Source organism: Rhinolophus ferrumequinum, chromosome 10 (assembly GCF_004115265.2).
Source record: "Rhinolophus ferrumequinum isolate MPI-CBG mRhiFer1 chromosome 10, mRhiFer1_v1.p, whole genome shotgun sequence".
NCBI lineage: Eukaryota > Metazoa > Chordata > Mammalia > Chiroptera > Rhinolophidae > Rhinolophus > Rhinolophus ferrumequinum.
In genome coordinates, this window is record NC_046293.1 from 46,467,471 (window position 1) to 46,482,920 (window position 15,450).

Below are 15,450 nucleotides of genomic sequence, written 5' to 3' on the forward strand. Positions count from 1 at the left end.
GATTTGAATCCCTGCTCTGGTGCAGATTCGTTTTATTCTTTGGGTACTAGTTACTAAACTCTTAAGTATCAGTTTTAACATTTATAAGATAAGAATATTTTCTTCATTCGGCTGCTGTGAAATTTAAATGAGATGTTTGTAAAGCTCATTACCATAGTGTCTAGTATATGGTAAGTACTCAATAAATGCTAGCCTTATTATTAATAGTAATAGTGATATTAATGAAGAGCCTGGTGCTGAAATAAGATGATATTGGGGGGGGACCCATCACTGCCATCACTGGCCCCGGCATCATTGCAGGCTTTGGGCTCCCCTGCTGTTCGCTCCCTTAATGGAAGCTAATGGCAGGCTGCCTTCATTTTCTGACCTGTAACATGGGAGTGATGGTAGCATTCATTGCATTACAGTAGGAATTAAAATCTGTACTAGTGTAGGACTGTTGCTCAATACTGTCGTTCTCTTTCTTGAAACAATATAAATACTGAAGAGGAGCAGCTATCTCCAACATTTTTTTTCTTTTACTGTTTTAATTCAATTTGCGCATGTAGATATTACATAGCCCACAAAGCAAGATTCTAAGTTAAAAACATCAATAAAATAAGTATATGCCAACCCTTCGCAAAGCATTTATTACAAAAAAAGAATCAAGGTCATTCCTCATTCCGTGTTCTAAATTCTGCTGCCTTGATTGTGTATATAGGTAGGTGCCAGGGAGATGTTGCAACATCAGAATTCCTCACTGGTAAGAGAAACAACATAAAAACCTGTTACAGCAACTTCTTAACTGATACCCCTATCCTGTTCCGATGGCATGTAGGAAACACTTCTGTTTCAAGACTCATTGGCTTTGAGAAGATGTCTGGCTTTGAGAAGATGTCTGTGTATTCTCTTGTGGGGGTGGTCTTTGGACATTTCCAAAGGTGTTGCATGAAATTGGCTTGATAATTGACCCATTCTGGCATTCTTACGTAATGAATGTCATGAAAAGACATGATGTTCATTTTTATTCTTCCTTGTTTCCACTGTTCTTTTTGGTGTGAGAATCACACAGACCTCTGGTGCTGTACTGGTTGACGAACCACACATTGAAAAAAAAAAAAAGCAACCCCCCGCCCTCAAAAAAAAAAACACAAAACAAACAAACCAAAACAACTTGCAATAGTTACCATTCCTGAGTGTCTGAGCTGCAGTTCCTGAGAATAGATATTTCAAAGTATTCACGAAGATAACAAGGTACTTGAAATTACTTAGAAGGTTTATGAATCCAAGCACAGTGACTGTTTGTTTTACTGAATTTTATTGTCAGTCCTTGTCAGTGTTTACATTGCTTTTCTAAAATTCTTAGGACGAGTCTTCATTAACTTAAGACCGTGGCTTTAAGTGACATTCATGAGCCTAGAATATTGAATTGGGATTTGGGAACCTTGGAGCCTATTCTCCAATCTTTCATTGACTTAGAGATACTTCAGGCTTGTGGCTTAATCTTTGTACTTACGTTTTTTTCCTGTGCCATAGAAGTATCCATTACAGAGTTAATATAATCATCTCTAGAGAATATATCTTCAGAAGGCATTCAAGGGATGACATCCTGGGCCTGGGCCCTGGGTCTGCCCTCTCAGGCAGGGAAAGTGCCTGGAGCTGATCTGGCTGCCTGCAGGGGACAGAGAGCAGGACTTGGGGTCAGACTTGAGAGGCTCAAATCAGAGTTCTGCTCAGTGATTTTGGGCAAGTTACATAATCTACGTGAGCATCAGTTCCCTGCCTGGAAATGAAGTGATGGCAGTATTTCAGAAGGTGGTTGTAACACAAATGAAATAAGAATGCATACAGACATTCAACACAGAGCCTGGATGTCAAATACTGTAGGCTTTGTAAGGGTCACTCTTTTCTTTCTCAGTTCTAAATAAATTGAGAAAGAAGGAAAAAGAATTGGCAGACTGTGGAGAAATTTATCTTTTTATCCTAGATTTCATCAGTTTTATTATTGCAAAAAGAGAGATATGGCTTAAACTGAGCACCAAATGAGCTCACCAAAACTGGACCCCAGAATTAAACTTAATTACTCAGTCACAATCCTGCATTCTTTAATCCTACACAGGCTGCATTCTTTATGTACAAGCTAGCTCCCAGAGAGGAAAGACAGAGTTGCTGAGCAAGACTTCAGAGTTGGGGTCTGGAAATCTGCATTTTAAGAAAGCGTTGTCTGTACTTCCAATGCATATCCAGGTCAGAACCTACCACTGTTACCTAATAGGCATGTTACCTATTTTGCAATGCCTCTGTGCCTTTGCATATGCCTAGCTAGATTGAGCTTCCTTGACTTTGTCACTTGGAAAAATAATCCTACTGATTTTCCAACCTCAACTTTGAGTATCTCCTGCTCTGTGAAATCTTCCCCTTTCTACAGACGTTCCACAAGCAGACTTGCCCAGTCCCTCCTGGGTGCAACTATTCTACTATAGACTTAGCTATTCTATAAAACTTATTCTGTGTTGAAATTATTTGACAGATAGACTGTGAACATTTTTATAAAAGTCCATACACATACATACATTTGTCAGTGTTTAGAAAAATATCTGAAAATATATCCACCAAATTCTTAAGGAAGCTTAACTCTGGAGAGAGGGATTTGGGTAGAGGAAGATGTTTATTTTTTAATATGTTCTCAGTTTACTTCTACATTGCTTTAATTTTTAAATTAGTCTGTCTCATGATTGTAACATAAAAATAATTTAAGAGAGGAAAAGCATTGCATTGTTTTGTTTTGTTTTTTTCTCTGCCTTCCCTCCTGAGATGACTCTACATGTCATCTCAGTCATTCAAAGTTTGGACAATGTTCTGCTCTCTCATGTCCCTTCCTCTCTCCCTACTCTTTTATTCTTCTCCTTTCCTAACCGGCCCCCCTCTCCTCCATGATCATAGATGTACTTAGATGATGGGGAAAGGATTATAGTTATTAAGTTGGTGCAAAAGTTATTGCGGTTTTTGCAATGATTAACCTTTTAAACTGCAATTACTTTTGCACCAACCTAATAACTGTTCTCAATTTCAGACTTGTCTTGATGCCATAAGTAGGAACAGGTATTATCTTTTCCAAATACCTCTTTGTTGAGCCATTATACATCTGAACAGAAAACAGGAAGAGAGATAGACCATTTGTTTCCCTGCTCTAACCCTATGTATCTTTTTTTATGCAGGTAAACTACGGAATTGAAGTTTTGAAGGATGGGTAAAGACTTTCGTTATTATTTCCAGCATCCCTGGTCTCGCATGATTGTGGCTTACTTGGTCATCTTCTTTAACTTCTTAATATTTGCGGAGGACCCAGTTTCTCATAGCCAAACAGAAGCCAATGTTATTGTTGTTGGGAACTGTTTTTCATTTGTAACAAATAAATACCCTAGAGAAGTTGGCTGGAGGCTGCTGAAGGTGCTTCTATGGCTACTTGCTATTCTCACAGGACTAATAGCTGGCAAATTTCTGTTCCATCAGCGTTTGTTTGGTAAGTACCAGGGGAAGTGTAATGTTGGTAATCATTCAAATGTCATTCTTCAAGATAGAGCTTTGTTATTTCTAAATGCCACATTTAACATGCATTTCACTTTGCCCTTCAGCCTTTATTTGTTAGGCGCTCTTGTAGCCAGGTTCTTCAACTGTTCTCTGTTTGCCATGGCCTAAGGAACATGAGCATGTGAGCATGAAGTAAAATCGGTGCCAAACTTCATTTCAAAATGTGGCTTTAGAGCTAAAATGAATGTATGTGTAATCTTATTTAATGAAGACATGAAAATAGCCCATTCCTATAAACATTACTGTAGTATCATAAATAAGTCAAAATGGGCTTTAGGATGTTTATTTTGAGCCTGTTCAACCCCAGAACCCTATATTATTAAGGGATCTCTTAGTAGTAGGCAACAGAACAAGAGACTAAATTAGTTTAAGAGAAAAAGATAACTTACTAAAGATTTTGGGATATTTCACAGAGACCAAAGATAGAATTCATTTTAATAATTAGGATGAATGGAACCAGGACCTTGAATTCTATCGGATGTTTTTTTGTCTTGACTTCTCTATCATATTTTTAATTCTCCATTCAGACTGAACATCATTTTCTATCTGCACAGAAAGACTGCCCTGACTTGCTAGATCCCAAGTTTAAACTCTCAGGGAAGAGACTGAAATTGACCCAGTTTGGGTATGCTTTCTATCTCTGACCGAATTGATTTTGGTCGGGAGATGGGTGCTATTTATCCAACAAATATTCATTGATCAGTTATTACATGTCAGGCACTATTCTAGACAGTTAATCAAAAAGGCAAGTTTAGAAGTTTGGTTAGCAACTTACATATGTAGTCTTTTCAATCTCTACTTACTCCTCAAACTATGGCCATCTGGTTGTATTATATAAATATCTGAAATGTTCATACTTAATATTTATTTTACATATACCTAGTTTCAAAAAGTTTGACAAGGAAGTGGAAGAAGGAAATGGGAAGTAGCTAAAAATGGAAGGACTAAGGGTATATTTTTTTTTTGTTTTTTTTTTGGTGGCGATGGTTTTAGTTCAAGAATGAGATTGATCGATATGCTTGTTGTTGTGGGGGGAGGAGCTAGATTAAAGTGCAGGTGAAATTATAGAAGAAAGACAGCATCTTTGAAGGTTTCTTTGGTTTGTGACTTAGGACACATGTAGAAATTGTGGCCTTAGAGAGGACAGGAGGAGAGACCCTGGTTCCTCAGAAATAGTCATAAGTGAGATAAAGGTTGGTTCTCTAATAGGTATGATTGAAGTGGAGGAGTAGAGAGGTGTGTGCTACCATCTGGTGATCTCTTTTTCACTATGAGAAGGAAGAGCTAAAGGTAAAGATGGAGAAGTTGGGTGATACAAGGGGTTTAAGAGAGTGGTCAACGTTTGGAACAGTGACCTGAGGGAGAGTGAAAGTGAACAGACTAGAGACAAATGAAAAGTTACTGATTATCACTGAGGGATATTGAGGTTAGTTCCTATCAATTTGAATGACACCAGCCTGAGCTGTTGAACAGTTTTCTCTATGAGAGCTCAGTCACCTGGAACAGGATTTGAGAGTGACTCATCTGGGTGGGGACTGCTCAGGCTTGCTGGATGGGAAACAAAGGATAGAAAATAAATAGAATGTTCTAATAAAAGAGTTGTTGATTTGATTAACAGGGGGTTCTGGCTGGACATGGAAAGGGGGTGAAGAAATGATGATCTGGGAGGAGTGAGCAAGAGCCTTTAGATTTGGAAGAAACTGAACGGGTGTAATGAGAGTAAGGAAAGTGAAAGAATGGATGGGTGTGGTTAGATGACTGGCTGTAACAGAATTACAGTCATTCCTTAGTGGTAATTCCCAGGTAGGGTGTGGTCTTTAGAGAGTGGGTGCTAAAGTAATGTGGAGTACTCCACAGAGGGTATCTAAGAGCTGGGTGTTGGGCCATGTACCAAACAGTGAACAAGCATGGCGTCCTGCATAGTAATCATATGGATAGAAGTAGTTATCGGGGTCAGAGAGAGGGTCCATTTCCAAAAATGGGTGGATGGTGCTGGACAGACAAAACAATAGATACCCATCACAAGCAATGACTGGAGATGTTTGTAACCCATTCAGGAATTTTTCTCAGTGTAGAAAGTCAAAGAAAACTTAGACCAAAATATCCAGTTTAGAGAAAAGCTTTCTGCCTGTATTAAAGACTGATTGAGAATCATATGGTCAATATGATTGAGAGTCATATTAATATATAGTATTAATAATAAGGTCAGATCATTTGGTTTTGTAATTGCTACATTTTGTTAAATTATTCTATTGCAGTCTTACCTTTTATACTAAAATCACATTTCAGTCATAGCTTACTTTTTAATTTCCCCGTTGATGTAAATAAATCAGCCCTGAAAGTTCACTCTGATTTCAAGTGGTATCTTGAGTACAAATTATTATAGAATAGTGCAAAAGTGTGTCGTATTATTTATTTCTTTATTATTGCTTACTATAGGAAAGATTCTGTAATGTAGTCAGCTTATCACTTCTATTTGGCAATATGGCAATATCCTTTTTTATTTTTTTCTTACTAAAAATCTATGAAATTATATTGGGTATTAGAGAAAGAATGATAACCTTCTGCAAATTTTGGATAACTGGACTCCTAACTGAATTTTCTAATGAACTTAAAATGTGTCTTCTCTTTGCGTCTCCCTTCATCTTCCTTTATAGGCATTGATTCTTCCTTCATTCACAAACTTTTGATCATTTGCTTCTAATAGTTCTCTCCTTCCCAATTCATTCTGGATTTTGCTATTGGAATAATTTTTCTACATGGCTAACTGGCTCCTGTCACTTATAGAATATAATTCTAACTTCTTTGATTGGTATCCAAAGCTTATTACGGTCTACTCCTACCTGATCTCTTGACATTCCACACTGTGCAGAAGTATTTGCTGGTTCTCCAACAATGGGGGAAGGAGTTAGATTGAAGTGGAGATAAAGATATCAAAGAAAGAGAGCATCTCTGAAAGTTTCTTTGGTCTGTGACTTAGGACACAGGTAGAAATAGTGGCCTTAGAGAAAATAGGAGGACAGACTCTGGTTCCTCAGAAATAGTCTCTCATCTTCTCGCTTGCCTCTGCCTTTGTATGCATGCTCTCATGCTCATCCTCTCCTTGATAAGTTGGCTAATTTCTCTTTCTCCTTCACATCCAAGTTCAAGCATTATCTCGTCCGTGATGCTTTCTTTAACTCATGTCTGTCTGTTGTCTTCCCTTTGGCTTCCACTTGTGTCCACTTGCACCAAAGAGAGTACATCAGGGTACTCTGGAACTGATAGCTATGCAACATTTTGGAAAAGAATCCAAAATTTAATGCAAGCATACAGGTTATTTTTAACCTGTGATAAATATCCACCTTTGTTCCTAAATAACTAGTACTTACACATAATTCATTTTTTAAAGGTTATAGTTAAACATTTAACAATTTATAGATGCAAGCTTGTGGTAGGTGATGGTGACGGTAATGATGGTGTATGTATGTTTAGAGGAGGGGATTGTAAATTACAAGGCTAGACAGTTTTTCACAGAGATTGGAATAGTTTACAAAATAATCAGAATCATTTTGTGAGATCAACTAAACATTTTTTTGTTAATTTTCTTATGAAATGCCAAATAAAAATATTAAATAGAATGCCACTACCTCTTTCATTACCCCTGTTCATTTCATTAATTTGTGAGTCTTCCCTCATTTATTTTATTATGGAAAAGCTCTTCTAATAGTCTCCAAAAGGACAACACAATATTGCCAATTTAAAGCATGCATGAGGAAGAGTGAATGATTCTGTGAGTGCACAATTTAATCCAGTTCATTGATTATAACTTTTATTTTTAACGAGACATAAACATTATATTTTGTGGCTATTTTAGTTAGGAACATGAAACCCTCTTATGGTTTATAATTTGTAGTGAGAATTGTCCCAAATAAAAATGGCAATTCTTAAAAATTGGAAATTGCATATTATCAGAGACATAAATGATGAAGTGCATTTTAAATTATTTTTCTCTCACCTTCGCTGTATGATTGGAATAACGTGAGAGAGTTGGTTTTCCTACATACTAGCACTAAACTTTTATGATTTCACACTGGTCACAAATCTTAAATTTCCCAAATATGGAAAATAACTTAGAAGCACATGTGAAATCAGAATTGATATATTTTAGAAAAATTTCTTTAGATTTAATATTGAATATTGTTGAGGTAAGTATTATATTAGGATTTATAAAAGTTGGATTCCATAAGAATGTCAATATATAACATTATATTATATTATATTATATTACCGGGTCTTACATTAATTTTTGCTCCAAAAGATGCATTAGAACTGATGGTCTGGGTAGGTGTTATTTTCAGAGAAACATGGTAGTTATTTATATCATATTTTTATTAATGTGTAGCATCCCAGCCGTACCATAAGCCTCATGGGAAAGGACTATGTTGTATTGCTTATCATGTAATCCTCAATGCCTAAAACAATGCCAGGAACATAGTAGTATTTGATAAATTTGAGTGAAAAAATAAATTAATGTCTTTTTCATGTTGTCTTTGCCAATGTTCATATTGCCTTTTTATTGTAAGCTATCGAAGGGTATTCATTTTTTTCATTCATAAAATATGAGACATGGTCTCTGCTCTTAAGGAATTTAAAATCTGGTTAAGGAGACAAGATATATATGCATGAAAAATTAATTACTCTGATAATACAAGGAAATGCGTATCAAGTATCAAATGAATAGTACAGACTGTGATAGCTGAGGGAATTCAAGAAGGGAGATCGTGGTGGGCCAGGAAGGCAAAAGAAAACTTTGCTGCCGAAATGGGATCTAAGCTGAGTCTGAAGCATGAGTGGGGTTGAAATAGTCAGATATGATGCAAAGAATTCATTACAAATTTTAGGTCATGGGGTCAATGGTGTGAATAGAAAAGATGAGAGCAACTTAACTCTTTTTGGAGTGAGAAAAAACTGAGGAGGTCATCCTCATTTTGACTGGAGTGAAATGTTTGTGTTAGGGAAGAGCAGGAGATGCAGTAGAAAGGTAGGCTGAGTCTAAATTCTTTGATCTTTCAATGCCAGTCTCAGACTTTGGACTTTATCTCTTCTATTGTGGTATTTGAATCAAGGAAATTCTTTGAACAAGATGGGAGATGACGACAAGATTAATCTTGAAGCAGAATCTAGATAAGAATTGGAGACGGTGAGATTAGGGGAATAGAAAGGAAGTAGGACAGTATTTTTGGAGCTTCTTTCAGTCATTCAAGCTTGATATTGTTTGGGCCAGTCTGGAATAGGGGTGGAACAGTGGGCAGTAGGATGGGGGTACTTGGAACCCTGTGAAGCTTCAACAACTGATGGGATATGAGGAGATGAGGATACGGGAGAAATTACAGGTAAATAGGCAGATTGGGCTGGGTGACGAAGAGGATGGTTATCGTATTAAGAAAGGAGAGAAAGTCATTAGGAGAATCCAGTTAGAGAGGATAATGAGTTCAGTAAATGATGGGTTCAGGTAATGAGAATGTAGGCGCTGGCCCATTTACCTCGAATAGGGTTCAGAACAGCACAGGATGGGTTTACTAAACTTAATCCAGGCCCACTATTTCTTATCCAAACCTTGAGACTAGATACGTTTCAGAACTCAGTGCCTGTGCCTGTATTTAGTAGTTCATCCTACAGGGTTGAGGAAATACTCCATCATCAAACACATTAATATATCTATAGCAGAATACATATGTATTCAAATGAAGTGGTATAAAGACTATAAATAGCTTCAAATCAGTTCAGGTTAGGTTTTGCTGCTAATGAATTCAGCTTGGGTCAGGTCTTGCCAACAAATCAGTTACAAAGATCAGTCTTTTGGATTTCAGAATTACAGAAACTGGATAATGGACCTATGCTTGATGATAAGCAACATTTCATACACATATTTGGTTCCCCCATGATATCGAGTTGCATGGAGATCATGATTCCTTTTCAGAAGACTATCATTTAAAAAAAAAAAAAGAATAGCTTGACTAAAAAGTAGATATCTATAAAAGAATACATGTTGAAAGTATTTTTTATGCTTATATTATTATAAGGAGTTTGCTATTTTCTGTATACCTATGTCCGTTTCAGTTTCAGGCAATTCTGAATAAAGCATTCTCCAGAAATTTAAGAATACAAATTCTAGAATCATTTTTCTTTTATTTAACAAAAGGCTGTTGTTTCCCATAACATACTAAATAACTCAACAATGTTTGTCATTTAATGAATTTAATAAAGCTAAATGCTTGTTTGTTTTCTGTTGTCTTAGCTTATGTCTAGTTTCAATTTTTTTTCTTTGTGTTGGAGCTACACATATTATTTTGTCATTTCAAAATAGAAAAGATTCAGTCATTCTGGAAAGTGTGGGCAGCATAGTCATGGTGATACAGGAACATCAACGCACAAAGAAACAGGTTGAATTATATATTTAGGAAGGAAAATCATTATTTTAATGCAGTGATATAAGTATGATATGCTCTCTTGTGTTGAGATCTGAGTACCTGAGTAATATAAATGACACTCAAGTTTATCCTGAGAGTTGATAGTAAATTTAAAAGTGTATATTTATTACTCAGGGTGATTGTCAACAATTGTTTATTTTGAAAAGTGTACTATCAAGGTAATAAGGACTTTATTTTGGAGGAATTACTTGAACAAATGCTATATATATAGCCAAATGCTACGTAGAATATTTATAGTATTAAGGTTTGTCTTCTTAAAATACAGTGTTTGGTACTCATGATATATATTATTTAAATGTTTATTGGCATCTTCATTCTCAACCAATGTATACTGAGTGCCAGAATCTTCATTTTTCTTGACATTTGAATTGTCAACATATAATTCCTTTTTGTAGAATAAAATAATTGGAGAGTCAGAGTGACGACAGAACTCAGGTTAGAGAAAAGTGTTCATCCAATGCTTGGAGTGTCCTTTAACATAGAGAAAAAAACAAAGTTTTCGATATGAAAGGTTAGGAAATGTAAGCTAGGAAATGATTCATATTTAGGGTTAAAATAATCCCCAAAGAACACCCCTCTTCATAGGGAAATTTGATGTCTAAGAGTTATTGAATTTGGTAGCCTTTTACAAAAAACTTATCCTGTTACTTTAATGTTGTCCCTCATAGAGGGAAAGGAAGGTGACGTTGGCAATCCCATGAATACTGCTATTTCTTTCCACACCTGCTGATTAAGTGCCTTCATTAGTTTGCAGTGCAGTCAGTTGTGCCTCCATTAGCACTAAAAGGCAGTCAACTGCAGCTTTCAGTGTGCTAGGATCATCTGGCTGCTCTAGTTCCTACCGGACAGAGGATACAAACACTGTAAAAGGATACCTCAAGGACTTAATAAGACTAACTCAGGTTAGAGCATTGTCAGTGAGTGGTTATTAGCCAGGTACCTGTCTAGTTACTTTTTAGTGTACTTGATAGAGATGAGTCATTCAGCAGGCCAGGCACCCGTTCCAGTCATTGCCTCCACTCTTCATTTCCCATCTATGGGAGGTCATGGTAGAAATGTCTTCAGAAAGCGACTATCAGATAGAATTGCTGCAGGCAGACCCACCACATGGTGAGGGAGAAGCCATTTCATTGATGAATGAAAGGTAACTGGCCAGGGTAGAACTTGACAGCTGGTGAAACAATATAGAGTAAAATGGGAAGTGAAGAGTGCTCGATCACTTAATTCTTTAAAACCACACTGATAGATATTCTGTTTGTCGTTGAAGTAACAAGGTAAATAAATCGTCCTGGGTGGAAGAAGAGGAGTGTGATTTGAGAGGACACAGACAAATAAAATTTCTTCTTTTTTTTCTTTTCTTTTATGAATTCCTACAACTAGAAGCATTTCTTGAAGATGTTTTCACTGGGTTATTGTGCTACTTGGGAGGTGTGATGAACTAGCAAGGTTGTTAACTACTGGCATCATTGAGAAATGTAGGTCCAGAGGGTAAGAGTTGCTCGGTGGGAGGGTGTAGGAGGGTGTTCTGATAGGGTAGCTGAGTTGCTGTGCAGGATTCTGGATAGAAGGGAAGGCCTTTAGAAGACCTAGGGGTCCACAGGGGGTCGGGCTGGAATAAGGAGTGCATAGCCTCTCCAAAGACAATTTTGGATAGAAGGGGGAAGGCCTTTAGAAGACCTAGGTGTCCACAGGGTATCAGGCTCACATAAGGAGTCTATAGCCTCTCCAAAGACAAACTTTAGTTGCTTTCCAGTGGTGGCTGTGAAACTGTATCTTTGCTTTTGAGTATTGGTGGTAGTCAAAGCAATTCTGTTGTTTTTCATTTGTATTTCTATCGTGGCCATGGCCCAGACTTGTTGTTTATGGGTAAACAAAAATGTGCAAGGTTGATTTGCCTGGCTCCACGGTCACAACAATAGCCAGCAGTAAAAATTGGAACATACACTGAAGCCTCCTGATTCTCAGACAGGTGCCTTTTCAGGGATCCCAGATGGCGAGCTGGCAGCCAGCAAGCCTCACTGCCTCAAGGCTGGGTCGTGTTAGGCCGCTCCCTACAGCTTCGCTCCACTTTGTGTTCAGGGATCTTTTCTGGCACCACCTCCTGCCCGACCGGCCTTCTTTTTTGGGTAAGGAAAGTCATTTAGACGGCGCAAGAAGCTGTACAGTTTCTGAACAAAGCCTGTCATTGTCGCTGATTGAGCAGCTCTCCACACGATGCTTCCTGCCCTTGCCCCCATCAGTAACCTTACATTCTGTGCTGGGCTTTACTTCTCTTGATTCAAGAGAAATATGATTACACATTAAGATTTCCCTGGGCTAGTCCATGCTTGTTATGATACTTTGTATGTCCTTGAGGACATGCCATTGACATGGATAGACCAGCTAACAGAAGACAAGCGAATACACACATAAACTCAAGAGGGCGAGTTTGTACTTACTCTCCGGCTGCCCAGGGAAGTTAATATTTATATTGTAAATTTTTTGAAGTTCCTATTTTCTGCTGCCTCAGCATCCCCACAAACAGGCTTTCCCAGTGTGATAATGCTTCCCTTTCTTGCCCTTCCCTCACTGTGACCTAGTGACATTCAAACACACCAATGAACATCCCTTGCATCTTTTGCTTGTGTGCTCCTGACCCTGGTAAAGGCCCTTGCCTACGGGTCCTTACTCTCTTGGCTCCCCACCTGCTTGGCTGAGCCTGCTCCTTTGGCCCTGCATGCCTCCTCCTCTCAATGTGGCCCCTTTGGGCTGTGCAGTGATTCTCTCTCTCTAGGACTTGTGAGTACAATGAATTTTCCTCCTGTGTCCCCTCTTGTAGCCACACGAGACTGACCGTCTCATGCAAAAATACAAAGTTATGTTTCTTGTTCTTCCCGGTTCATTCCTATTTGAACTGTACCCTTTTTCAGCATCATCAGTGACAAACATATCGAGTACCTATCATTTGCAAAGAGCAGTACTAGGTGCTGTGAGTCTCTGTCTTTGAGGAGATTGCAGTCAGTAAGGAGATTAGAAACTGACATATGAAAATACAGCTCTAATATAACTGCATTGCCAGCATATAATAATCGCCATATAAGAGCGAGGGACAGTCTATGCCGAAGGGGGCAAGAAGTCATTCCCAACAGAAATGGTCAAATAAGGCTTCGTAGTAGAACTTCATGGGAACCATAGCATCTCAGGGTACATGGATTTAGTGAGAGATTCCTTGTGACAATTTCAGCCAGTCTCTGAGCACCTTTAATAGTAGCAAACTCACCATCTCCTAAGAAGTCTGTGTCCGATCACAGTTTTTACAACAGTTCCTGGGTCTGAGTCTGAGCTGTGTCTTGCACTCCGGTAGAATTCTGTTGGATGGAGAAGGAGGGCATTCCAAACTGGAAAATTGGCAAGCACAAAAGTCACGAGGAAGGAAAGGACAAATGGTTTGGGGGTAGATTGCAAATAGGGCACTTTTCCTCACTCCGCAGATTTGGGTGTAGTGGAGCCAGCAAAGAGAAGGGGCAAGGCAGATTGTGGAGCGTCTTGAATTTTAGGTTCAGGAGCTTAAAGTTTATTCTGAAAAAACCAGGAAGCCATGGAGCATGTCCCTCCCTTTAAACTGTTAAAGTACAAAAGTAGTACCAGCTTGTGGTTTAAGAATCCCAAAAGATGGGGAATGAAAGAAGAAAAATAAAAGTTTTTGATCACAAGGATAACAAAATCAAAACAGGAAGATGAATGCAGAATGACTGGCCTTGAGGCAGGGAGGTGGGCCGCAGTCTCGGATACACCTGACCTCTCATGATGGAGGTTCTATTTAGAAGTGGCAATGAGGATGGAGTGGAGGAGAAGGAAGGAAGCAAGGGTGTGAAAGAAGACCTGATAGCGCAAGCGCCCTGTTCTTTTTCCCTAAAAACAACATCTTCACTTTAAGAACTTCTCTTCCCCGACTCCATTCCTATCGTTTACTGAGCATAAGGCGTATCAGTCTATTTCTGGAATTGGAAACTTGTTAGCAGTAGAGCAGCCTATTTTCTTTTCTAAGTTTGCTGAAAGAAATGAATGTACTATTCTGGTTATTTTTCACACTAGAAGAGGCTTTAAGAAAAAACAGATTTAGGGTCAGAGATAAATATACGATAGGCTGCGAAAATATTGATGCCACTGAATCTTTTTTGAAGCTTAGTGTTTACTTGAACTTGTTCCCTCTGTTGAGTCAAGCTCATTGATCTTTTCTTTTTCTCAATTCACTTGCAAAGCACGGGAGCCTTAATTATATAGCATTAATAAATCCATTTTATTCATTCAAGAAATGCTTATTGGGCATAGTCTAGGCTCTGGGGATCCAGCATTGAACAAAACCAAGTCCCTGCCTGATTGAAACTACATTCTAGTAGGGAAAGACAGACGATAAACAAAGAAGTCATGTATTATGTTAGAAGGCTATTAATGCTGTGGGGACAAATAAAGCAGGAGGACCGTGGGGTGGCATCTGGGAAGTTGCCAGAATTCCTTTTCTGACAAGGGAACATTTGAGCAAAGACCTGAAGGAGATGAAGGAACAACCTAAGTAGCTTTCTGGGGAGAAGTTACCCAAAAAGAGAGCAGGACGAGTGTAATAGCCCCAAGCTGTCGTGTACTTTGAGTGTCTGATGACCAGCCAAGAGGCCGAAGGCTGGAGCCAAGTAAGCAGAGGAGAGTAGAGGTGGAGTTGAGATGGGATAGCACGATCACAGGCATTTCACTGTGAAAAAGTCCTTCCCCCTTGAAGTAAAAGGAAAATACTAATAAACACCTCTGTATAACTTTGAGAATTTAGTTTCTAATATAGACATATGTATTTAGAATTGGTTTTTGAATGAAACCATTGAGCCCTGCCTCTTAGTTTACGCTGAAATAATGCCCAATCAATGATTTTTATTCTGATAGTTTCTTTATTCTTCTGCCCTCCCCACTAGGCTCCTTTACGGGGGTACCCGCCTCACCTCCCTCCCTCCAGTGGGACATAGAAATAAAGAAAGTTGCTTTTTTTTTCTTTTCAATGGTCGCTGAGTTATTTATACTTTTAAAGAGTGTCTTTAGTCTGTACTTGTCGCTCATCCATGCCAGCAGTGCTAGCTCTGAAAAGGTGTTTTAGTGCTGGCGGTGGGGAAGGTGGTCCCAGAGGCAGCCGTTGCGAGGAGAGTCAAAATTGTTTGTCTTTGAAGTTCTGAGTCTCAGATCCTCCCCCTATTCCTCCCGCCATAGAGTAAGAAAAGCATCTTTCTTTTTCTAGGGATGAATAAATGTTCTGTCCATACGAGGGAAGGTTTTAGAGATGGGGGTTCAAAGCCCTTCCCAGTTTTATCCCCATTATGACCCCAGTCATGAGGCCATCAGTTTAGCTACTTGAAAAATGACCTTATCCATGTGTATCTAGGTTGCT

At 38.5% G+C, this 15,450-nt stretch overlaps 1 protein-coding gene across 3 annotated transcripts in view; it reads left to right on the top strand.

The window, feature by feature from the left end:
- The window catches only part of TMEM117 (transmembrane protein 117), a 388,102-nt gene that overhangs the window by 5,927 nt on the left and 366,725 nt on the right, over positions 1 to 15,450 (top strand). Inside the window, exon 2 of one of the 3 annotated variants that reach the window (XM_033116086.1) lies at positions 3,198 to 3,502. In XM_033116086.1, the coding sequence (XP_032971977.1) occupies positions 3,226 to 3,502 (277 nt within the window). In that variant the 5' untranslated portion in view covers positions 3,198 to 3,225. Of the gene's footprint in view, positions 1 to 3,197; positions 3,503 to 15,450 lie in introns of those variants that run through there. The other 2 variants (XM_033116087.1, XM_033116089.1) reach the window with 2 other exon arrangements.